This window comes from Lynx rufus, unplaced genomic scaffold (genome assembly GCF_022079265.1).
Source record: "Lynx rufus isolate CCGP_SWC_20201006 ecotype Redwood Valley unplaced genomic scaffold, mLynRuf1.p SCAF_5, whole genome shotgun sequence".
NCBI classification, from domain to species: domain Eukaryota; kingdom Metazoa; phylum Chordata; class Mammalia; order Carnivora; family Felidae; genus Lynx; species Lynx rufus.
Window position 1 is genome coordinate 63167149 of NW_025814867.1, and position 27091 is coordinate 63194239.

At 40.3% G+C, this 27091-nt stretch overlaps 1 protein-coding gene across 1 annotated transcript in view; it reads left to right on the forward strand.

Moving 5' to 3' along the window:
- The window catches only part of PRKCI (protein kinase C iota), an 81360-nt gene extending 75614 nt beyond the window's left edge, over positions 1-5746 (forward strand). Inside the window, exons 16-18 of the mRNA XM_047100118.1 lie at positions 817-906; positions 1288-1403; positions 5587-5746. Of these exons, the coding sequence (XP_046956074.1) occupies positions 817-906; positions 1288-1403; positions 5587-5674 (294 nt within the window). The 3' untranslated portion in view covers positions 5675-5746. The remainder of the gene's footprint in view (positions 1-816; positions 907-1287; positions 1404-5586) is intronic.
- The last annotated feature ends 21345 nt before the right edge of the window (positions 5747-27091 follow it).

The following is a 27091-nucleotide window of genomic DNA, read 5'->3' on the forward strand; positions in this document are numbered from 1 at the left end:
TTTTAGAAGCTGTGTCAGGGACCTGGGACAGAGACCAGATATGCTTATTGTATCACGGTGATCTTGGCAATCATAAATCTTTTCTTAAATAAATTGTAGGTTAGAAAAAGTAGGTTGATGTGCATTTATCATCTAAGGTAAATATAGATAATGATGAATTTTAAGAAAATGAGAAATTGAGGCTTTTGAGTACTTTAGATGGAGAAAGATTTAAAATGGAAATCTAAGTATTAGCACGCTGCAGAATGAAGGTGAGAGGTTTTAATGTTCAAGATAAAATACCTTTTATTGGAAAGGAAAATGGTAACATGTTCTCATTCACAGTAATGAATAAGCCAAGACTGTTTGTAAGTTACAGCGTCTTAGTCCAATGGGTCACATAATGGTTGTATCACGGTTATACACAGATTATATTGTTTTGTTGCTGTAATTGGACATAGAGCTTTACAAATGAGCTAAGAACACACTTGTGAAGTTTTGGGGTTTGTATATTTTGACCAGCACAATAACCTGTGCCAAAGAAATAGGTGGATCCTGCTGAAATGATTGTGCTGCTCTCTTTTCCCTCCCCTTTTCCTGTAGCAAGGAGTAGTGACCTATATCCACTATAATCACATGATAGCCGGAGACAGAGCCATGAGGAAATTGTACTTGTCACAAGCTTCAGATACTCATTTAAGTCTAGTGTTGTACTATGATGTAATTTCAGAGATAAAGGTATTATATAATAGACACAAAACCCAGGTCACAAAGAGGATTTATTTATTCTAAAGCATGATATCCCTCCAGTTCTTGAAACATTTCTCTCCATCATAGGACCCAAAGGAACGATTGGGTTGTCATCCTCAAACAGGATTTGCTGATATTCAGGGACACCCATTCTTTCGAAATGTTGATTGGGATATGGTACGTAAATTGTCATTGTTTTCTATATTAGGTATCCTTATTATCTTGGGCCAAATTTTATTCTCTTAAAAGAATGTTAAAAAAACAAAACAAATATATCATAGCTTAAGTAACTTAAGCCACACTCTAAAGTGCTTTTTAAAAAGCTTTTAAAACAATAAAAGCTTAGAATATTAATTTAATGGATCAGGTTGTAATATTAGTAAGGCCTATATCAGCGTTCAGTTTTGTACATTATTTCCATCATTGTGAATACCGTTGAACCACGCCTAAGGACTCGCTGTGATAGGATGTGGAAGCCTCTGAGGGAAGAGGAGAAATGTAGAGGTGGAATTTTTCTAAGAACATAGGCTTGAGCTGTCATCTAATATGTCTTTCTAGATGGAGCAAAAGCAGGTGGTACCTCCCTTCAAACCAAATATTTCTGGGGAATTCGGTTTGGACAACTTTGATTCTCAGTTTACTAATGAACCTGTCCAGCTCACTCCAGATGACGAGTAAGTAACTCTATAGACTGAAATATTTCTGAAGTTATTTGGAAGTTTCCTTTTTAGTGGCTACACAGTGCTTCATTACCAGATTATAACATAATTGAATTAGCCATTCAGTTATGGGATATTTGAATCTATTACACTATTATAAGTTATAACGACTGCCCTTTTTTACTTTGCCTTACGTGCCTTTTCTCTAATTCCCACAACAACATGATAAATCTACTTACTGTCATCTTCCTCTTACAGATGAGGAAACTGAGACCCAGACAGGGCAAGCAGAGTCACACAGCTGTCAGGTGGCAGAGTCAGGATGGAAACCCGTGCTCTTTCCACTGCACTGCACTGTTTTGAAGATGACTGTCTTTGAGTTCCTGAGTATTACTTTAAGATAGATTCTCAGAGAGGGAATTAGATCAAAGAGTGAAAATTTGTTTTAAGTTTATTTATTTGAGCGCACAAACACGAGCAGGGGGATGGGGGGGGGAGAGAGAGAGAGAGAGAGAGAGAGAGAATGAATATGAATGAATGAATGAATATACCAATCAGGCTCCACACTGTCAGTGCAGAGCCCGATGTGGGGCTCAAAATTCACAAACTGTGAGATCATGACCTGAGCTGAAATCGAGAATCGGACACCCAGCTGACCGAGCCACCCAGGTGCCCCTAAAGAGTATGAAATTTTGAAAGCTCTTGATATGTATTGCCAAATTGCTTATTAAAAAGATGACATTAACTTACCAAGTCTAGCCAGCGGTGATCTGACATATTTTTTATGTGTATGTTCATCTTTTAAAAGTATGGTTTAGAATAATTTGGGCATATTTGATTGTTTACCTCTCTTTACAGATTCATGCTGTCATCTCAAGGAGGCCCTTACTCCTTGGCAATATTTTCACTTCTGTCTTGTTAATTCTTACCACATTCCTCATGCAGCTGTTCAAACCGTCTCTACATTTTGGAAGCCTTCAGTCCTACCCCTGCCTTCACCACTTCTAACGGACTAACCTTGCCTTAGCTTGACTGCAAGGATTGAGACCTGCCTGGTGTGAGCTTGCTCTGTTTTCAGCTGTCACAGACCATCTTGCATCTCAGAATTGCTGTCTCTCCCACCTCCTTTTTCTTCTTCCCTATTCTTGGAAGGCTATCCCTCTTTTGCAAGGGGTGCTCCATTTTCCTAGATCTGTTTCCTTAGCTTCTGCCAGGATTTCATTTTGTCAGTTATGTCCATTACTCCACCTTCTTTAATTTCTCTTTTCCTGCTGCTCTTCTTCGATTTATAAACATGCTCAGATATCCTAATTTGCCCCCTGGATCTTAGCACATCTTTAAACCACCATATTTTCTTCCCTCATTTTCTTTTCAAGATAATTACTCGATGCTCATGGTAAAAGAAAAATAAATAAGCAGTATCTCCATCAAACTCCTTCAGAGTAGTCAACATTGATTGTCTTGTACTTTTCTTACTACCTGCACTTTAACTCTTTACAATTTAACCTGCTTCTTCGGCTTTTGACGGTTGAGTTGATTTGTCAATTTCTGGTTTTTGTTTAATGTTTATTCATTTTTTGAGAGAGGGAGAGGCAGAGGCAGAGAAAGAGGGAGACACAACATCCGAAGCAAGCTCCAGACTCCGAGCTGTCAGCACAGAGCCCGCCTGATACAGGGCTTGAACTTACGGACTGTGAGATCATGACCTGAGCTGCAGTCAGACACTTAACCGACTGAGCCATCCGGGCGCCCCTGTTGATTTCTGATTTTTAAAGCGTGTTTTGATCAGTCCTCATCTCCCCTGATGTCTGTGAAGCATTTGGCACTCATGGCCTTGCTTTGTTGGGCGCTACCCATCCTGGTCTGCTTCATCTCTGTGACCACTTATCATCCTTTTTCCCCTGTCCCCTCAAGACTGAGATGTTCCACAGTTCTGTTCATAACAGCCGCCTTTTTGCAATATGCACTTTGTTCCTTGGAGATTTCGGCCAGCCCCACATCACTGATACTAGCTATTTAAATCACACCTAGCTAAATTGGCAAACGGTTTTTGAGCAAAAGGCCCTGTGCTAAGTACTGGGCATTAAAGACGATTAAGATGTAGGCTAGTCTCGTAAAAAAGCTTACTGTCTACCAAAGGAGAGAGTAATGTACGAAAGTCATTATTCTGACAGTGTCATGTATTAAAAAGAACACTAGATTTAATCAAAAGATAGGAATTTGAATCCTGACCTCACCTCTTACCAACTGAGTAACCTGGGTTCAAATTTCATAACTTCTCTGTGCCTGTTTCTTCTCTTACTGCCTACCTCAGAAGGCTGCTGTGAAGAATAAATGAGCCATAGTTCCTAAAGCACCCCCCACCTGGTATCTCTCCTGAACTGCATTTCTATCTGCTTGTTTAAACATCTTCCCTGGTTTGTCAGACAAGCACCTCAGACATACGAAATCTGAAATAAAGGTAATGACTTCTTGGGGCGCCTGGCTGGTTCATTCGGGGGAGCATGCGACTCTTGATCTCAGGGTCATGAGTTCGAGCCCCACATCGAGTGTAGAAATTACTTTTAAAAAAGGAAAGAAAAGAAAAGAAAAAGAAATGACTCTTTATGGTCTCTTTTTCTGTTGTTCTCAATCAGTTCCTTATTTTTCTTTACTTTTTCGTGCTCATTATGCCATCATGTGTTCCTGCATTCAGATCCAAAATGTCCATGATTATTGACGCTTCCTTTTCCTTAACAAACGATAATGTGTTCAGCTGCCAACTCCTTGTCTGTTCTTTCTTTACTTCATCACTTGTGTCAGATCCTTCGTTTTCGTTCCCATTGTCATCAGCCCCATTCACACCTCTTTCAAATCATGCGTAGAATATTACACCATCCTCCTGATTGGGCTCATCCTTTGCTTTGCAACCCATCCTGTACATCTCCTGCAGTAGCACTACCAGTTTTTTAACCCCCTTTGTCAGAAGCCTCCAGTAACCTCCTCCTTGTCTAGAAGATAAAACCTGTCATCTCAGCCAGCAGTCACGGCCTTCTACCCTCTCCTCCCACCCGACTCTCCAGCCCTCTCTCACTGTGCTCCAACACAAATGCTGTGTTCTGACCAGTCTCCATTACTCCACATCCCCGGATAGTGTGCTGTTACCTTTGCTCATGCTGTTCCCTCTGTATGCCTCATTCATTTTTACATACTGGAATCTTCTCCATCTTGCTGAGCTACCTCAAATGCAACCAGGTCTTTGATGAATAAAGGTGAAACTCCTTACTCTAGTAAGCATTACTGGCTTCCTTTAACTGCCCATTACCTTCCTCCCAGATCATCTACCTTTGACATGCTTCCGTTCCTGTGCTTTCAACTCCAGTAAATTACTTGGCGCTTTCCCAGACCTAGCATAGTCTTTCATAATTCTGTTCAGTAAGTGGTTGTGGAATGAATGCTGGCTTTCTCAATTTCTGGAACTAGAAGTCACCCTTCTCATTAGAAATGTGCTTAGATCAAGACTTAGCTGTCCCATATGAAACTTAGCAGGTACTGCTTTCCCTTGTAGCTTTTCTTTATATGGGATACCTTCCCTCCTCGAAGGAAGGGACTGTATCCTGGGTAACTTTGCTCTGCAGTATGGTGTGTGCATTTAAGTATTCAAATATTCATTGGTATTACTCTTACTGCATATTAAATTAGAAACCCAGTATAACAGAATGCCAACATCTCTATACCCTATGACCCATGACCTCCCTGTGGTATCTTCTCCTTATTCTAGGTCTTTCTATGTACTTGTCCCTATTGCCTTTTCCTTTTGGCTAACTTCTTCTGGGCCTTCTTGTCACCATCTTCCTGTTGAGGTGACTACTAAATTGAATGCTAATTCAGACCTGGATGTTCGCCTCTAAGTATGAGTGTTGTTCAGGTCAAAAGTTAAGATTAACCAGAATTGTGACAATTTGTGACTTTTAATTTCTAGCCTTCAATTTTGGACTACCTTTTAGTTCTAAACCTGCTTACAAGATTGTTAGTCTTATTTTCAGTACTCTTGATTCTTCTAGAAGATGTTTTGGGATTAATCTAAATACTTGTAGATTTCTTCCCCCATAATTTATATAAATTAGCCTTATTTTTTGTTTTTAATTTTCGTTTACCATTTAAATAAAAAGTTGAAGAAATCTAGATTATGAAAATTAATTTATTTTTCTTTCAACAGTGACATTGTGAGGAAGATTGATCAGTCTGAATTTGAAGGTTTTGAGTACATCAATCCTCTCTTGATGTCTGCAGAAGAATGTGTCTGATCCTCATTTTCCAACTGTGCATTTTGCTTGTGTTGCCATTTAATGCATGAATAAACTCGTTACCAGCCTGGATACAATGAACCATTTTATATTTCTTACCTACAAAAAAAGCATTCAGTATCTTCTATTGTTGGCCGTAAGAGTCAATTATTACATCTAACTATGAAAAAGAAAATGAAACTAGTTTCCAGACGGTCGTGTCAACATTCAGTTATACTGGTAATCCAGCAGCCTACTGATGAGTAATGAAGTTGTCCTTTTTGTTTAAAGGAAATACTTAACCACCGTGTTTAAGGCACATGATGGGATTGTGTCATAAACCTACTGTGATTTTTGTCAGTCTTCATTTAGTCCTTAAAGTTTTAAATTTTGGAATAGAAGAGTAATTCAAAATACAACAACTTATATTACCTATTACTTTCTGAGTTCTTTGTGTTTAAAAATTCAGCTGTAAGTTTTATTGCCTTGGATAATTAAGTTATTGATTTTTAAGGCAACAGTTATTAAATTGGTAGTAAAGGATGTCACTTGCTTAGAATTAGGGAATACAAGTTCTCCTTGAGGAAAAAAAAAAACCAGGCACATTTTATTAAGTATTAGATTCTAAATCATTAGCTATTTTTGAAAAACTGATGAGTGATTTCTTAGGATAGGGGTGTAAGCTTCTGAGCTTATCCCTTTAGCCAGAACTTTAACTGGAATGTTAGTAACTGTCATTTAAAGAACCAGGATGCATTTGAATGGAGCATTTCTCAGTATATAGAAAGGGAGAAAAATAGAAATTAAAAATGTTTTAAATTAAAAAAAAAAAAAAACACCAGAAAAGTGCAATGGTAATCCCACAGTGACTTTTTATGGTTTTAGATAACAAGGAAGCACTCCTTATCAAACTTGTAAAAGCATTCCATTATCCAGTAGAGACAGAACGTATGCAATTTTTTCCTTATAACTTAATATACATAAAAAGTATTTTATCTTCCAAATAGTGTCTTAACCTTACTCATTTATTCACCAAAACCACATTATCCATACTTTTGGACCCTGTTTATAGTATGGAGTCTTCAGTGAAATTAAAAAAGGTCAACATGAATAAGTATTCAGAACACAGACATACATATTCCACAAGTTCCAGCTCCTTAAATGAGTTTTTGTTAAGTGGGTAACACATATAATCAGAGTGGAATACATTTCAGGGGCAGAGTTCTTCAGATTATTTTTTATTAATACTAGTGTTTAGCAATTTATTATTTAAAGGGATGCCTGTGATAGCATCCGTTTATTTTGAATATTTTTTTAATGTTTATTTTTGAGAGAGAGCTTGTGAGTGGGGTAGGGGCAGGGGGGTTACAGAGGATCTGAAATGGGCACTGTGCTGACAGCAGGTGAGCTTGCTATGGGGCTCGATCGAACTCACCCAACTGTGAGATCACAACCTGAGCTTAAGATGAATGCTCAATCAACTGAGCCACCCAGGTGCTGTGCCCCTAAATATTTTTTTAATGAAAAGGGATGTAAAAAGTAACAATAATCATCTAAATTACTCACAATTGTCCAATCTTAGTAAAATTTAATTTGGGGGGAAGCTATCTAGTCTTAAATTTATAATGATTTAAAATTTATAGGCATCTAATAATTAATTGGTTTTTTGGATGCTACCTTTTATTTGAAATGTAATTTTTCTGAAGTTTCCGACCATGTACTCATTTTTCTTCAAATGACCAAATCTGAAAACAATGAAAACCTCAAAGGAAAAAGTTTATATACATTCCCATGTTTATGTAAGAAGTATGTATGTTTTTCTTAATACCTAAAACTTGTTTTAAAAAAGCAGTGCTCACTTCAAATCATAAACTTATAGAAAATTCTGACATCTCAGAAATATGTTTATGACCTTGCTTTTAAGTGGTACTGTCTCCCCTAGGGGATTAGTTCCCAAATTTTAGAATGGGGAACGATCACCTGGGACATTTGTTTAAAATGCATATTGCTGGGCCCACCTTAGAATTCTGTTGGGTCTTTGGGCCTTATTTTAAGAAACACTTTCTTTGAGTTATTCTTTTATTTTGGCTGTAGTTCTATATTAGAATATTCATGACAAGTTTTGAGAAAGGGGTAGGCAATGAATTACTATCTTATCTACAATTTTAAATAAACTTTGAATGACTTCTTCAAGTTAGATCTCTCTTCCCCCAAAAAATCCTATCCATTTTCTATCAATAATGTTACAAATGATGAACATTTTTCTGTGATGAGGTTTTAACCATTATTCAGGGTGGTCTTTTGTGTTTAAAAAAATTTTTTTTAACTAATAACATTTACTGTGTATATTTTATACAGAATTGCATTACAAATATGTTTTTAACTGTGTTCTGTTTTTTGTAGTTTTTAAGTGCCATGCGAGTTGTTTTTATATTATATAGAAGTTCTCTCAAAATACTCAGCGGGGATAAGGCAGTTGACAGAATGGTTGGAATTTTGGTGTACTAAGAAAAAATTTATATTCCATAAGCATGTATGTGGTCAGCTCATTTTATGTGAATGCAGCCTGAATTAGATATCAGGTATTATACTTGTTTAGTACCTGTACATTTACTTTTTAAATTCTGTTTTGTTTTGATTTATGTCCTACAGAATACTGCCTTGATCATCATCATATCTGTATTTGTGTACCGTTTTTTTTTTTTACTTTAAAATCTTTAAATAAAATGTTTAATATTCATCAAGATTGGAACATGTTTAATATGTAGCATATCATATTTGTGTAAGAACAGGGTGTATCAAAATTTGTTCAGGAAGAAAAGTGAAAATTTTAGAGTGTGGAATTTTCCTGTACTTATAGCAGCATTTTGGTAGTACTAATGCCCTATTGCAGACATTCATCCATAAAATATTGTTCAGTGTGTTTTCAAACTTGCCCTTCTATGCATCCCTTCTATTAGAAAACAAATTAGTAAGAAATCAGCTGAACATAGTTTTAACCAGTTTTAAAACTGAAGCAAATTTAAACAGATTCAGAACAGATTACTCCCAAATTATTTTGTACAGTGATCTAAAGTTCCAGACCTTCTTGTTTCTCCGTTGTAGCTGGTGTCCATATATAACAAGCGTGAGCCTGGCACTCCACACTTACAAACCTCTTTACCATAACTTAATGTCTTCTTACCTTCACGAGGAGAATGAAATCTTAAGTGCCTTTACTTTTTTCCTCCGTGCACTTGTCAGAGAGCTAGGGCGTATATATATTAAAACCACCAAAGACTGATCTCTGTCTGACCATTTTATTTTATTAAAGACTTTTTAAAAATGTTTATTGATTTTGTGAGAGAATCCCAAATAGGCTCCATGCTGTCAGTGCAGAGCCCCACGTAGTGCTTGATCTGAAGAACCATGAGGTCATGACCTGAGCTGAAATTAAGAGTCAGATGCTTAGCAGACTGAGCCACCCAGGCGCTGCTTAAAGATTTTATTTTAAAGAAAACCAAAGCTGGAGGCATCACAATCCCAGACTTCAAGATGTATTACCAAGCTGTAATCATCAAGACGGTATGGTACTGGCACAAAAACAAGACACTCAGATCAATGGAACAGAATAGAAAACCCAGAAATAGACCCACAAATGTATGGCCAACTAATCTTTGACAAAGCAGGAAAGAATATCCAATGGAATAAAGACAGTCTCTTCAGCAAATGGTGCTGGGAAAACCAGACAGCGACATGCAGAAAAATGAACTCGGGCCGCTTGATTACATCAGGCACAAAAATAAACTCAAAATGGATGAAAGACCTAAGTGTAAGATAGGAAGCCATCAAAATCCTAGAGGAGAAAGCAGGCAAAATCCTCTTTGACTTCAGCCTCAACAGCTTCTTGCTCAACACGTCTCTGGAGACGAGGGAAACAAAAGCAAAAATGAACTATTGGGATCTCATCAAAATAAAAACTTCTGCACAGCGAAAGAACCAAATCAAAACTAAAAGGCAACCAATGGAATGGGAGAAGATACTTGCAAATGACATATCAGATAAAGGGTTAGTATCCAAAATCTATAAAGAACTTATCAAACTCAACACCCCAAAAACAATCCAGTGAAGAAATGGGCAAAATACATGAATAGACTTTTCCAAAGAAGACATCCAGATGGCTAACCGGCACACGAAAAAATATTTAACGTCACTCATCATCAGGGAAATACGAATCAAAACCACAATGAGATACCACCTCATACCAGTCAGAATGGCAAACATTAACAACTCAGGCAACAACAGATGTTGGTGGGGATGGGGAAAAAGAGGATGTTTTTTGTGCTGTTGGTGGGAATGCAAACTGGTGCAGCCACTCTGGAAAACAGTATGGAGGTTCCTCAAAAAATTAAAAATAGAACTACCCTATGACCCAACAATTGCACAACTAGGTATTTATCCAAGGGATACAGGTGTGCTCTTTCGAAGGGGCATGTGCACCCCAATGTTTATAGCAGCACCATCAACAATAGCCAAAGTATGGAAAGAGCCCAAATGTCCATCGGTGGATGAATGGATAAAGAAGATGTGGTATATATATATATATATATATATATAATGGAGTATTACTCGGCAATCAAAAAGAATGAAATCTTGCCATTTGCAACTACGTGGATGGAATTAGAGGGCATTATGTTAAGCAAAATTCATCAAAGACAAATATCAAATGACTTCACTCATATGAGGACTTTAAGATACAAAACAGATGAACATAAGGGAAAGGAAGCAAAAAAGGGGACAAAACATAAGACACTCTTAAATATGGAGAACAGAGGGTTGCTGGAGGGTTTGTGGGAGGGGGTATGGGCTAAGTGGGTAAGGGGCATTAAAGAATCTACTCCCGAAATCATAGTTGCACTATATGCTGACTAACTTGGATGTAAATTTTTTTAAAAATTAATTAATTTAAAAATAAAACCCAAATAAAAAAAAATACTTTAAAGTTATCTCTACACCCAACGTAGGGCTCAGATTTACAACCCTGAAATAAAGAGTCACGTGCTTTACCAGCTGAGCTAGACTGGCTTCCCTTGTGTCTTATTATTTTATCCTAATTTCAATTCTTGCTCAAAATGGAGTATAGGCAATATTAACAAAGCTCTGTTCAGGGTAACCTCTATACCAAATCACAAATATGGTTGTTTTCTTTGAGTTAGTAAAATCCCGAAACAGAGTCCAAAGAGGAGTTCGAAGCTTTAGGGAAATGGTGCACTAAGATAGTCACGAGGGCAATCGGTTTCTTCCTGAAAGTTAAAGCCAATCTCCAACCATTAAAATTCAGCAGCTTGGTTTCTGAACAACACCCAATACCGAGTCATTTGGTGTATTGATGGCCTGTCTCCCTTCGCAGATTAGCCTTAGCCCTTAAGGGACCAGTTAAGGCCCAGATAGTCTGAGCAGTTTGTATCCATAGTTTATCGTTCCAGAATATACTGGATTTGTTATGCATGGTGATAAACCAGACAATCTCTGCCCTTGACCTTCAAGACAGGGAATGGACATACTGAGACGATATTCATATTTACAGCAAATAGTCCAGTTATAGGAGCCAAATAAATGCAGTAAAATATACATTATATGGTCATGATAGTTTATCAGCCTCACCAATGAAACTTGCATGAGTTTTGACATTCATATGTAATTTATGCTAGACATTTTTCAGATTTATGGTAGATAAAGCTTTCAGAATTCATATATACACAGTAAGAATTCATATATACACACATATTCTTTTGTATATTTACATTTGATTGTTTTTGGCTTTTGTGCCCAGAAATATGAATGGGAATGGGAGAGAAAATTGTTAGATGCTTCTGCTTAGATTAGGTTTTGTACAATTCATCTCTGAAATTTATGGTTAAAATGAATCCAGCTCAGAATTTGAGAGTGATTTTTGGCAGTACAGTTTACCTTCATGTAGCAATTTGTGCCTTACTGGCATTAACACTATTTTTACTGTAATTATTACTCCTGATGTATTTATTGAATAAAATGAAATTATAATTTTTCCAAGAGTTAAGTATTTGGTGTGATCTTTTATAGGATGTCTGAAATTTAAAACCCATGCCAGATGGATTTGAGAATTTGAGAGAGCTTTATCTTTTCACTGACAGTTTAGCTGATCAGAAGCAAATTCTGATTGTGTAGGAAAACCCGTTAGAAAAGAGAAAAGAAGGAGCCAGTTGAAAAGCTCTAGCAAAATCCTTGAAAAATTAGATGCTTTGTTTTTCCCATAAAAGGCAAGTTCTGGGTTTCTAGAGGTAGTGCCGTGTAACGACATTTAAAACTTACATGATATAAACTATCTGCGATGTGGGTGGTTATACTTGGTGACTTTTTACATTATTCATAATATAGGGGAAAATCAGGTAAAGGTAGTTAAGTACAGGAACCTATTTTAACTCACATTTTGTGGCCTTTTACAGAACATTTTCTTTTCTAAGTGAAATTTCTTACTAGGAACTCTAGATTTTTATTTAAAAGTCAGGTTTTAAAATTTAAGGGTCATAAAAGGATGTGCATTTGTGAACAGTTTGAAAGTTTGCCCAGTTTGAAACAATATTTTAATGAGGCAATCTAAATCACTGTGGCAGACTTGATGCTTTGCTAAATTATTCTTACTTTCTTGATGTTTAAATTTTTAATTATATTTATTGGAGGCATTACAATGTGTCTAGCACTCTACTGATTCTGCAGAGTTTAAAAATGTTTTATTGTAAGGAATTTGTGATATAAAGAATAAATGCATTCCAGAAAAGATGGCTTAAGTTCAAAAGAAAATTCTGTGCGTATGTTATCCCTTTAAGTAGGGGATATTTCCTATGATTAAAATAAAAATTAACATTCTCCCCCAGGTAGTGAGGTCTGAAACATGGAAATGGGAGCGCTATAGCCTTTCTCTGAATGGGGATCCTATCTGCTTTACCACCACCAGGGGCCAGTCTCTTGCTGTAATGAAGGTCAGAGTTACCAGCCCCTTAGCCCTCTGGAAGAGGCAGTATATTCACTACAGGCCAGTTAACAACAGATTCCAGGATTTCATCAGGCTAGACATGTGTATTTTGATTTTACAGAACTATTGGAAATCAACATTTGAATTGCCTTTCTGAAGGAAATCAGGAATGTGTTATATGTGGGTGTCTGGCAAGTTTTCATAGAACTGCTTTGCCTTGTGGGTGTTAGAACTTTTTATATTTATTCAACACAAATGAGGACCTACTATGTGCCAGGCACTTGGGGGATATATCAAGAAAGAATTTTGCCATATATTTATTGCTATCTGGGCATTTTTCCATCTATAGAAGATACCTTCAACTGAAAAGAAAATCAAGACTACTGAGAAATTCAGTGAAAACAAAATGCAAGAAATTGTTCACATTCTTTCATTTGTGTAATTCTAAATCAAATATTGCACGGCATCACATATTTAACCCATGAATGTTGGTAGACATTCAGATTGTCCATCAAAAACATGATTTCAGAAGAATTTTGACTAGGTTGCTATTTCACAAATACTGAACACTTTTATACTGGAGGTAAACAGCTGAAAGCATCAATTTGCCAAGAAAAGGCACATTCCTGTTAATCCTGCTGAAAATTTCCACCATGCCTCAATTCCAGGCAGTTATTTACTTCATCGCCCAAAATAACCAATTGTACAATATGCCGTAAGTTGCATTCAACAACCTCACACCTTCTCCTTCGCGGGTTTTTCATCAACAACTTTTTTAGATTGTTGTTGACACCACTTTATAATTTGCACATTGTAACTTGGTAGTAAGAGTAACTCAGAAGAATGATAGCTGTCCACTTGCAAATTCTTGAAAGGATGAGTTCCTTTATTTTTATTTTTATTTTTTTTAAATAGAGGGGAGGGGCACCTGGGTGGCTCACTCGGTTAAGTGCCTGACTCTTGATTTCTGCTCAGCTCATGATCTCATGATTTGTGAGTTCAAGCCTTTCGTGGTGCTTGGGGTTCTCTGTCACTCCCTCTGCCCTCCCCCCCCCCACTCTCAAAATAAATAAATACACTTAGAAAAAAAAATAAAGGGCAAAGCTTGTACGTTATAATGAGTCCTGGTGTTTCATTTCGTTTCGTTTTGTTTTTTACTTCTGTTTGATTTTCAGTGATGCCAGAGGAATTTCAGTTTCCCAAAGAAAGTTGCTCCTCAATGTCGGGTCCACCCAAAAAGGAATATTATTTATGGGTTTTAATAGCTGACGTGAGCCAGGCATATGCTAACCATTTAGCATTAAATCTAAGTAGCAGTGTCTCCACAGATTCAGGATCCAACATCCAACCACACACCAACCCCCGTCCCTTCTTTTTCATCAGTTTTTTTCCCACCACACCTATTGCCACCTCAAGACCTTAACACGTGCTGTCCCCATGCCCTGGGAGTGGGCACCTTATATCTTTCAGGCATGTGTCACTTGTACAGAGAAGACAACCTCAGGCTACACCACCTGGCGGCTCCTCCCCTATTCTCTGTTGCACTTCACACGTTTTCTCCACAGCTGCTCTCACAATGTCAAAGTATGCCTTTGCTGGCTTATTTTGTTATCATCTGTCACTTCCCCCCACTCTGGGAGTTGCATGAGGACAGGGGCCATGTCATTTCCACTTACCACTGTAGTCTGGGCACCGGGAGCAATGCTTGGCACATAGACCCTCCAGGAATAGTTATTAAATGAATGCATAAATGAGCGAATGAACAAACATGAGCTCTCTACTTTGGAAAGAGAAAGGTCCCAGGGGCGTCTGATTTCCCCAAGAGTGGAGATTGGCAGAGAAACTCTCAGCGCTACAGCAGCATGGGGGCTAAGGAACCAGACTTTTAACAGACCACGCAGATGTTTTTTCTGCTTTAATAAAGACCGGAAAACTGAGCTAGGAGAAGGCCTTCACCCACACACTAAATGCTGACCTAGGCCAAAGAAACTTTTTGCTACAGTTGGGAAGGTGAATCATTGTGGGGTTTTGTGGGATTCCCCAGCACTGATGTAAACGGAAGCTTTTAGAGAAGGCCCCAAATTTCTCAGGTAACAAATGGAAATCTGGGGAAGGGAGGCCTCCCAAAATATTGAAGAGAATGCAACGCATAGACTACTTCAGTTGATTGTTAGTTTTCTGTTTTGTAGGAAGGATTTAGGAGAGGAGAATTTCATATAGATTGCCTCTATTGCCTTAACCAAGCGAATCCTAATGAAAGTGCTCCACGGAAGCACATTTCATACTTGGAAGGTGGATTTGATTCACAGAAATCCTCAAAAGCTAGTTGGAGTCAAGTCTCATGTGGGCAGCAAACCTGGGAAATACTGCTCTGGAAATTTGGACTTTAATTCCCCCTCCTTCCTACCAGCTGGTGGAAGAGCCTCTGCTGGAAATGACTTTGAGGTAAATGGGACATTTTGCTCCCTCTCTGTGGCCCACAGAGAAAGACTTAAATTCTCAGGGAAGAAGAAATGATGACCTAGAGAACATATTTTGTCTCCAGCACAATGATTCCCTAACTCTGTGCCCTTTGTCTCTGCATCGAGTGCTTCGAAAGTACCTCAGCTGCTTGCTGTGAACAAGGGGGTGGAGAGGGGATGCTTCCAAAGCTCTTCCAAGCCTCTATTTGCAGAACCCAGAGGAATATTTAATTAGTTCTGTACTCCAGGCTACTCAGAATAGGATTTCATAGGGTTGGAGTGTGCGGATGAAAAGAGAGGCCTTGTACCTCTAGTTTAGACTCCTTGTCCCTAGAAGCTCACCCAACAGCAGGGTTTTAGCCACAGGCCTGTGGGTGTCCTTTCGTGGGTGCTCTCTATGATAGTAGAGAATGTCCCACCCAGAGTCCCCCTTCCTCTCTCCCCACCCCCCATCCTTAATCCACCTCCTTTACCGCATGAGTAACCGCCATTCTTACCCCATATCTCATCCCTACTGATAAGATGGGTAAGGGAAACAAACAGGCATTTCTGGGGTTGGTGGAGGGCAGAAAAGAATTGCAATTGCCTTGCTTTTGTTTTCCGCGTTTTTTGTTTTTTTTTTTTCATTTTGTTTTGTCTTTTGGTCACTTCTAAATTCCTTTTTTTAAAAAAGTCGACATCTTGCACCGTGAGGAATAATATCCTGTGGCTGCGTTTCCAGGTCTACAATTAAGATTCATACTCTCTCTGCTAGCATGATTCTTGGGCCTTTGGGAATTAAAAGAGCATCTGTCTCCTTTTAAAACCTGGAGTAACATTACAAAGTCCCTTTCTATTAATGTGAGCTTAACAGAAACCATGTCTGATTTCCTCTTCTCAATTTCCTGTTTTCTTCACCCTCCGACAGCAGACAGAGATGTTATAAATGATGGTGGACTGTATCGAATTAGGGCTTTTCGTATTGTAGGTCAAGCAAGTGTAGGTGTGAGGACCTAACTGCCATCTCTAACACCGTGTCTATGGGGAAAGATCTTCTATGTTCCAAATAAGGACAGACAAGCAAACTAGAAGACCTACTGTTACCGTGGAAACAGTCTCTATGTGTATGCACGGGTGGTCATACACATAACACACATAAAGGCAGTGCTCTGGGGCATTCTCTCTGTGACAATCCTTTTGGGGCCTTGGTAAATCTGTGGCCTTACTGAGTCTTACTTTAAGGTAGGTGACTGCTCTAACAAATAGACTCGTAAGGGGGTAGAAGTTTATTTCTTCCTCTCTTAAGGATGGATGCTCTGGGTCTGCAGCTGGAAGGATGGGGTTCTATTTCCCGTTAACATTCAGGGGTCCAGGCTGATGGTGGCTCTGCCATCTTCAACCACGAGAAGGGGAAAGGCTGGGAGGTATATACAGGGCAGACGTTGTGGCCCAGGCCCCGACAGAGCTTGCCTCACTCAGACTCACATTACTTCTTCGAGAACTCAGTCCTTTGGCCTTTCCGACAGCAAAGGAGGTTGAAGAACGTCAGCCCATGGTGCGTCCAGGAAGAAGAGGTGACTAGCCATGGGTGGCCTGCCAGCTGCCTCCCCCATCCTGCGGCAGAATTTCTTTCAGACTGAGTCACATCAGATCAGAGGCCCCGAACTGACCCTTGGAGGGCCATCAGCCTATGTTTCAGACTTTGACAGATCAGGTGGGAAGTCCTACATTGTGATCAGAGGGTCACCACCACAACCCCCTGTTGGTACCTGGCTGCTATGTCCCGCTTCGATTTCCTTCTTCAATCCCTGGCTCCGCTGGACTTACAGCCCCTTCCTTTGCTCTCCTCCAGTGCCCTGCTCCCAGTCAGTGTGGTCTCAGGCTCACAGTCTCTCCTTGCTACCCAGTATCTACCAATTGAGTCTCCCGGTCTCTTATTCAGATACCTGCTGGATTCCCTTGGCTTTTCACTCATGTGTCTTGTGAGCCCCATTATGTTCCTCCTAATGAGGACAGCAGCCCCGGGGTTCTGATGCCCCATGCCCAGGACACTGCCCTTCCTGATGCCCCATGCCCAGGACACTGCCCTTCATGGCCTCTCATTGGCTTTGACACTTTGGTCTCCTCCTTTGTTCTCCTCACCTCCATTTGACCTCCCCTCACCCCCCCCCCCCAGGCTAGTTGCTGGTGTGGCCTTTTCGAAGTCGTCTATTTCACACCCAAGCACACTCAGCGTCTTTGCTCTCCCAAGCTGCAGACCGCATCTGTGTTAAGGGCCTAGGGGCCAAGGCCCAGCTTCTCCTTCCTGTGAGGAGCTCCCTAGCTAGAAGTCTTCTGTGGCCCAGGCAGTACAGAAGACATATAGACATGAAACAGACTCAGTAAGAATCCTTCATTAGGCACTTCACATATGTCAACAGCCTTGTAATGGTGGGATTATTTTTATGTAGGTGACCTGCCACCCCCTCCCCTATCTAAGCTGATCTATACTTAATGAGTATCTTATTATAGCCCATGTACTGTGGCACATATACACTTCTTTGTTTACTCCACTGCACCTAGTACACACTAAGCACTCACTAAGTGCTGTCGATACTAGCCCTTCCCTCAACCACTTATTATTTTAAGGGAAATCCTTTTTATGTTTTTATTTTTTTAACTGTATTTATTTGTTTTGAGAGAGACAGAGACAGTGTGAGTGTGGGAGGGGCAGAGAGTGAGAGAGAGACCGAGAATCACAAGCAGGCTCCGGGCTGTCAGCGCAGAGCCCAGCACGGGGCTTGAACTCACAAAACCCTGGGATCGTGACCAGAGCCGAAACCAAGAGACGGATGCTTAGCTTACTGAGCCACCTAGGTACCCCAACGGTAATCCTTTTTAAAGTGAAGGTTTAGATGATTTAAGCATTGGCTACTCAGCGCTTGAACTAGGTATTCCCAAACAAGCAATGACAGAATAGACAATAGAAAAGGCTAAATAGGGGGCGCCTGGGTGGCGCAGTCGGTTAAGCGTCCGACTTCAGCCAGGTCACGATCTCGCGGTCCGTGAGTTCGAGCCCCGCGTCAGGCTCTGGGCTGATGGCTCGGAGCCTGGAGCCTGTTTCCGATTCTGTGTCTCCCTCTCTCTCTGCCCCTCCCCCGTTCATGCTCTGTCTCTCTCTGTCCCAAAAATAAATAAAAAACGTTGAAAAAAAAAAAAAAGAAAAGGCTAAATATATAGCCCTACTGAGGAAGATTTTATCAAAAACTAGAGGGGTTGGGGTGCCTGCATGGCTCAGTCAGTTGGGTGTCTGACTTCGGCTCAGGTCATGATCTCACTGCTTGTGAGTTCGAGCCCCACGTCGGGCTCTGTGCTGACAGCTCAGAGCCTGGAGCCTGCCTCAGATTTTGTGTGTCCCTCTCTCTGCTGCCCACCCCCACTCGCTCTCTCTCTCAAAAATAAATAAACATTAAAAAAAATTTTAAAAACCCCAAAAACTAAAGGGGCGCATCAGTGGCTCAGTTGGTTAAGCTACCAACTTCGGCTCAGGTCATGATCTTCCAGTTTGTGAGTTCAAGCCCCACATCAGGCTCTGTGCTGACAGCTTGGAGCCTGGAGCCTGCTTCGGATTCTGTGTCTCCCTCGCTCTCTGCCCCTCCCCCACTCTTACTCTCTCTTTCTTTCTCAAAAATAAATAAACATTAAAGGAATTAAAAAAAAACTAAAGAGAAAGGCTGTTTAAAGACTATATATCCTAGAAAGATGTAAAGGTAGATATTTATGGACTATTCTGAAGCGTGCTTTGTCATTGTACCTATAATGTGGTGTGGCTATGCTTTTAACAGCATTATAAGTACATTTTGAAATGAGAATCTGTCTTCACAAAAATATGACAGCTATAAAGAGAAATATCATCTATGCAGGCTACAAGTTGACCTGATCAAGAAATTCTTCAGACCCTCGTTTATATCTTTTGGCTAAGTGAACCTGGAGAAGGAATTGTAAATTACGGAATAATAGTCAAAGTTTGAAAAGGGGGATCTGCCAGGTAGGAAATAAATTCTCTTTTAAAGAACCCACTTTATTTGAAATGAAGGAAAAAACTGATGGATGGCTTAAAAGGAAATGTTTGACTGAAGCCTGCCTGCTGTACCCATAGCTACCTGCCCACAAGAATGTGGCTCCCTGGTGACAGCTGCACTAATTATAGAAAAACAAGTTGAGTGGAAGAAGACGAATTATGTAAATTTACATTGACTGAGGATCCTGTTGGAGCATTAGGAATTTTGATTATTAAAAATAAATCCAAAATGTTCTTACATGGCAAAGGAATTGAACTGAAGGACAATTTGCTAGAGTCTTAGCATGAAATCCGGATCAGCAAAAATAACATTTATTAACGTTACTGTAAACTACTTGCAGGTAAGAGCCGTTCTGTGGATTTGAGAGGGAATCTAAAGTCTGTTTTGGGCTGTAAGTTTACATTTTGGTTTTTGTTTATAAAAAAAAATGATATGTACTCCCCAAATCACATTTTTTTCATAAACTCTTGCTGTTAAAATAGAAGCCTGAAACTTTCTGTGTTCCATTTCAAGCAGTTTTCTTATTCTAAAGTATAAATCTAGCTTAAAAGCTTAGGATTAGAAAACAGTGAAGAATGGAAAACCACTCGATCTTCTGAAAGAAAACATTTTTTTTCTTTGTGTTCAAAAATGGGCCATTGAAATCAATACCTTAATAAGGATGTCAAACAGGATTCTTCACACATTCAAAAATTTGATAAAGTCAGGTTTAGTGACTGTTCATAAAAGCCAATGCACCTGGTGGTTAAAAATTTTGCTTAGTGAAACATTACTCAACACTTAATTTAATATGCTGTAATTAAAAAGAATTTTTTAATGTTTATTCGTTTTTGAGAGACAGAGAAAGAGACTGAGCACTAGCAGGGGAGGGGCAGAGAGAGAGGGAGACACAGAATCTGAAGCAGGCTCCAGGCTCTGAGCTGTCAGCACAGAGCCCGATGCGGGGCTCGAACTCATGGACCGTGAGGTCATGACCTGAGCTGAAGTCGAATGCTCAACCGTAATATGCTGTAATTTTAAATGAATCTTTTTTCCTACTCAGCCACCTTGGAAATGCAGCTAGATTGTTTCAGACACTCACTCAGTGAACCAAAAAAGTGACTTATTGCTTGCTACATACCGGGAAGGTGACGGGTCTGCCACGAAGGCAGCATGGTTCACAAGTTTCTTTTTTCATTCACTCCTCACCATCGCAGCACTTTAACCAAGTGAGGAAAGCACTGTTACATCGGGGTCAGAAAACTGTCTGAATGCAAATAGCTCTGTGTTTATTGCCACTCTTACTCCCCAAGTTTATGTATGTTTTAGTAATCTGCAGTTCAGAGGAGAATTACCCAAGCCTTTTTCCAATGCAGATCTTTCACGATTTGTCTTCTACCGAAAACCCCTGTGCAGATAGACAAAGGACAGCTTGAGGATACCCAAGTGTTCATATTTAGCACTGACACAGCACTTTCATCTGTAATGTGCCTTACAAACATTAACTAATTAAGGGGAACAACACCCCTGCAAGGTATTTAGCAAGATGCAAAAATGAAAATCTACAAGCAAGACAGACAGGATGCATAAATCATGAAGTGTTAAATCAACAAGACCTGAAAACCAGCAGGACTCCCTCCCCCTTTTCTTGCCATGACCGTCTTTTGGGGAAGGCAAGAAGTTAGATTTTGTGCCAAATGATAGGGGTGGGGGTGATGTCTGGGTAGGGGTGACTGTGACGGAGTTCCAAGTATCACATTTCCAAAAAGGGAAATGTTCTACTAACTCAGAGGGGGGGCTTCAAGAATACAACCCTTTTAGAAATACCCCAGAGAACAGAAAATCAATACAGTGTTTAATTAATCTACTGCAGATTGACTTCACATAAAGGAGCCCCAATCAGGAAAGTACTGCACTAGGAAATCTGACAGTGCACAGTTGGAGAGTCTAAGAGGGCGGGAGAATGGCCTGTGGCATAATTTGCATTTTTTGTTAAGGGGTGGGGGAGGGCATCGTGGCCGCGCTCTGGTCCTACTACAGATTTTGCTCGCTTGCTCTGTGAAAGCGTTCTCAACAGCTAACAGCATTACACAACGGCGAGGGGTAGCTTTTAGGGGAAGGAATGGAGTGTCGTTCAGAAGAATCTGCAGTTCGGGGCCTTGGATGAAGAAGGCTGGGATTCTAACGAGTTCTGTGATCCAAGTCCTGTTTCTTCATCTCATGTGGTTTAATAACCTCTATCACAAACAGGATGCTAGAAAATGAAATGAAGTGGGTGGGAAACATGCTTTGGTGCAGAGTAGATATTCCACGAACTGTAGTTCTCTTCTTGCTGCCTTGGGTGTGCTGCAGGCATGAGGCAGGTACACCCCTGTCTTAACCCCAGGAGGCCCCCACCTGAGAAGCAGTTCTAGAGTCCCGTTGCTTCTCAGATGCTCTGAGTTGCACCGTCTAACGCGCTGGCCATGAGCCACATGTACTGCTGAGCATTAGGCTAGCTCAAATTCAGATGACCTGTCCGTGTAGACTACATGCCAGATTTCGAAGACTCAGTAAGAAAAAAAAATGTAAACATTTTTGTGAATAATTTGTATATTTATTACATGTTGAAATAAGAGTACTTTGGACATGTTGTGTGTTTGTTTTTAAATGTTTATTTCTTTTTTTGAGAGAGAGCAAGTGGGGGAGGGGCAGAGAGAGGGAGACAGAGGATCCGAAGCAGGCTCCGCACTGACAGCAGCAAGCCTGAGGTGGGGCTTGAACTCACTAACCGCAAGATCATTACCTGAGCTGAAGTTGGACCTCAACTGACTGAGCCACCCGGGTGTCCCTGGACATAGTGTGCTAAATAAAATATATTGCAATTAATTTCACCTCCTTTTACTTTTTAAAACTGTGGTTATGGAATACCTGAAGTTACATATGGGACTCACATTTGTGGTTCACATTGTGTTTCTATTGGACAGTTTTGTCCTAGAACATAACTCTGAAATATCTCAGCTCACATAATTCATCAATGAGAAAAAAAGTTTGAGAACGCAGCCCCCAAAGTGTATTTTTTTGCTAGAAGTTTACTTTATATACATTAGAAAACACAAAAATTGAAAGCAAACACATGAATGGAAGTCATAGTATCTTCTTCCCACACCTCAGTGATTACCATGTGTACCCCGGGGATGTATATGTGCCCCTTTGGAAACTGTTACCTTAGTACTGGCTAGCTCTTGATGAGGCAAAGGACCTATTTCTTCAGACTCCTTTGAGTAGGGGAACCGGGTCCTTATAATCAGAGAGAAACAACATTACAATAAAAATTGTAACAACACACAGATTAAGCAAGTACAACCAAAGTCAAATATCACAAATGTTGCACCTTGAGTAAGAAAAAAGGCTAGGAGGAGGCTCCCCTCATTTGCAGCTGTAGAAGTTTGTTCAGAGAGGGGCAAGTGGAGGAGGGGCCAAGTGAGAGGCAGTGAGATCCAGCCCCCGGAAGCTATCTGTACCCAGGACTTTACCTAGGGACCCCTGGCTGGCTCAGTTGGTAGAACACAGAGCACGTGACTCATCTCAGGGTTGCGAGTGTGTGTGGTGCCTACTTAAAACCGAAGAGACAAAAACAGAACTTTACTTCGGATTACAAAATTGTCAAAGGGTTGAATCAAAGATTATGGGGGAAGGACTAAGGTACACGCTAGGTTCTGCTTAGTATCTTGTCTCCCCTCCTCTGCACCCCACCCCTTACAGTGAAGAGGAACAGGCTCTGAGTTTCTAAACGTTCATTCAGAAGAGAAAGGATAGAAGAAAGTAAGGAAGGAGCCAGTACTTACGTTATTAGGTTCTATGAGCAGGGGCCATGGAGTCCTGCTCCACATAGGGCCCCCAGGGGCAATAAGACCTTTCTGATGAGAAGTGTAGGGAGATACTAAGGTTTGAAGGCAGCAGTGAAAGAAAGACTCCTCTCTCCAAGTCTGGACCAAGAACTGAAGAGATCACGGGCTTTGACGGGACATGGGAACCTACGTGCGCTAGAGACTGGAGAACCTGCCCCGTGCATTCTAGAATACACGAGATCTTCTGGGACTCTTGAATGACCTTAGGGAGACGAGGATTCCAAATCATGACTGAGATTAATTTCTTGGCAGTAGAATGATTTGAAATAGAAATGTGGCAAGTTTTTAATGAAAAATATCTTAATTTATAAATGCACACAGTTACATAATTTGAAACATCAAATAGAAGTGAAAATAAAAATCCCTCATCCCACCTCCACAAGGTAGATTCCTACTTCCCAGGAACAACCACCTTCAACTTTTTTAGCTGTTTCTTCCCACATTTACCTCCATAATTCTAAATAAGGTATTCATATTACTTCTGAAGTTCTTGAGTTTTAGATATTACCTAAGGACTTCTCGCTATGGAAGATGAAAGTTCAACTCCTTTATGCACACACACACACACACACACACTTTCCTTTCCTTCCTTCCTTCCTTCCTCTCAATATAGTTATATCACAACTGCACAATTTTGGTTATTTATAGAGGATTTACATTATTATGACTATTCCAGTTTTATTTACAGCAGAGCCAATTAATAAATTATTTTCCTTTCTTGAGTGATTTTTTTCTAAGGTTACCTAAAAAAAACCCTAAAACTTTGCTTGGTTTTCTATTTACCTATTCGTCATTCATTCATCTTCAAACTTTCTCACTACATACTAGAGCTCTCTAAATATGTTCAAACATTAGGCAGTGTTTCATTTTCTGTCATTTCTCATTCTCCTGCACTAATCTGGCCTGGAACATGCTTGTCATCTGGGGGTTCCCTTCCACATCAGTCTCATCTTTCTGTCCTTTGTCCTCATCTCTGGCGTTTTGTTGCTGCTTTTGTTTGTACTTACTTTACTCATTTACTTCCCCTTTTTTAAAGTTTATTTATTTTGAGAGAGACACAGACAGCACAGGTGTGGGAGAGGCTGAGACAGAGGGAGAGAGAGAATCCCAAGGAGGCTCTATGCTGCCAGTGCAGAGCCTGATGAGGGGCTGAACTCACAAAACCGCGAGATCATGCCCTGAGCTGAAATCAAGCATTGGACGCTTAACTGACTGAACCACCCAACGCCCCAGGTGCCCCCATTTTAATGAAGGTTCAGAAAGATGCAGATATCATTTTTTCAGGATGTCTGCTTATTGGGTAGTAAGAATGTGACATTTCCCAACCTCACTCTTGTAGAATAAAAGTCATAGCAGCCACACAGGAATAGCAGCACTTGAAAATCGGGAGCAATCCAATACCAATGACACATTGAAGAGAAGTTCCCTCTCCCAGTTGGAGCTGACTCCAGCCATCTGCATGACAGCTGGACTTCACAGAGGAATGCAGAATCCTCCTAAATTCTAGTAGCACACAGAGTTTGCTCTATAAATACCAGATTTAAGTAACTCATAACAAATTATCTTGTAAGTTTCCAAAAAGTGGCTCTTAGACATATTGCGAAGTAAATGCTGATGTGACTGTGGGTCATTTATCTCTAAGAACCGAAACAGCTCCTATGGCCAAAAGTAGGGCATTTTGGGCAAAACCAAACCGTAATAGATTGAGGTACGGAAAATGCACTAAAATCCATGAGTTCATAAGGATGCAAAGATTAAAACTTAAAGTATTCCTTGGTCATCTGTGGAGGATGCTTATCATCCTGAAAACTGGTAAATAAAAGGCAAACATCCTGCCTTCCCTGAAAAACAAAAAACAAAAACAAAAACAAAGCACCCGTACCTGAGGGTAAGCAATAGATAATAAAAGGGAGAGTTCTTTTAAAAACACATTCTAGGGGCGCCTGGGTGGCGCTGTCGGTTAAGTGTCCGACTTCAGCTCAGGTCACGATCTCACGGTCTGTGAGTTCGAGCCCCGCGTCGGGCTCTGGGCTGATGGCTCGGAGCCTGGAGCCTGTTTCCGATTCTGTGTCTCCCTCTCTCTCTGCCCGTCCCCCGTTCATGCTCTGTCTCTCTCTGTCCCAAAAATAAATAAACGTTGAAAAAAAAATTAAAAAAAATAAAAACACATTCTAGCTAATAAATGAGGAAAGAATAGATGATATTACAACCTTTAGTGAAATAACGAATCCAAGCAATGTCCATCAATGGCCTGTTAAATCATTTGTTGAAAACTGGTGAGGAACTCGAGAATAGATGGATCAGGCTGACAACGCTTGATCGGCTGAAAACACTGATTGATCTTAATAGTAGAGAAAAGAGAGACAAGTAGACATTATGTGTCTCATGTGCTGTAAATAGCAAGTATACACCACTGCCAATAAAATATTCTTGCCAACAAATCATACATAATCTGATCAAAGTCTCTAGATTTTACTACCATTATTAAGGAAAAGAGAGGGAGCAGGTACATGAAAAATGGGCATTATAGGGATGCAGTCAACAAAATCATCAACAATCAGAATATAGGAAACTGTACAGGGCAAATGGCAATTTCTTCCACAAATAGATTGCAAAGTAAAAGGCATACCTATAGACTAAAAGACTCAAGAAACACCCAAGTGTAGTATGTGGATCTTGATTCAAACATATCAACTATAAAAACAAGCAAACAAGCCTTTACCAGACAACCAGGAAAATATGAACAGTGGCTAGATATTTGATGGTATTAAGGAATCGCTGTTAATTATTTAAGGTATGGCACTGGTGCTGTGATTGTGTTTTAAAAGGATTTGTTGTTTGGGGTGCCTGGGTGGCTCAGTCGATTAAGCATTTGACTTCGGCTCAGGTCATGATCTCATGGTTCGTGGGTTCAAGCCCCATGTCAGACTCTGTGCTGACAGCTCGAAGCCTGGAACCTGCTTCGGATTCTGTGTCTCCCTTTCTCTCTCTACGTCTTCCCCGCTCATGCTCTGTCTCTGTCTCTCTCTCTCTCTCTCAAAAATAAACATTAAAAAAAATTAAAAAAGAATTTGTTGTTTACAGGTACATATCAGGGTAAAGAGAAGTTTATTTTTTTGCCTTCCTTGTCCCAACTATTATCCTACGGGATTGGCTTTCTTTACAATGGAGTCAGAAAGCTAGTGTAGATGCCCAGGACCCCTCTGGCTTGTCACAGAGCCCACTCTGTGTGGGCCCTTGGAGTCAGTCTGGGTCTTCAGAGACGAGGAAGATCTACTGTAGCTGGCCACTGTGAAAGGTAATAATTGCTGAGTGTGAAAATGTGTGCCAGGGCCAGTGATGGGGAGTATTGGGGTTATGGTGAATTCAGGAGCACATGTTCTATCTGAAAGCATCCAAATTCAATGACACATAGAAAGGGAGAGAACCCTGGAGACTGAAGGGCACAGGTCTGAGCTATATTCTCCCCCCCCCCCAGTATATATATATATATATATATATATATATATATTTATTTATTTTTGAGAGAGAGAGCAAGAGAGCACACAAATAGGGGAGGGGCACAGAGAGAGAGAGACAGAATTCCAAGTGAGCTCTGCACTGTCAGCACAGAGCCTGATGTGGGGCTGGAACTCACGAACCATGAGATATGACCTGAGCTGAGTCAGATGCTTAACTGACTGAGCTACCCAGGTGTCCCTAGGCCTGAGCTATATATATTCTTCAGTGAAATTCAGGATCCCCGCAGCAGACCTGAACCTTAACCTATACTGGAGCTGAATCTAGACTTTTCTTGGCCATACATCCATCTCTTTGACAGCCAGTAGAGAACGCTAGCGCCTAATCAGAGTGGGTTAAAAAATATTTTGCTTATCAAACTGACACAGCAGGAATGGGGAGGAAACGCACTACCAGGAAAAAGGCCGTCCCATAGGGAGCCTGTCTGTGTTGACCTAATGATAAGAATCTGTACACCAGGGTGTCAGCCAGACAGGAAATCCATCCTGGTGGAGAGTCAGAAGTGCCCCAGTCAGGACTGACAGGTTGTGGCCACATCGATTGGCTCCAAAGGGCAT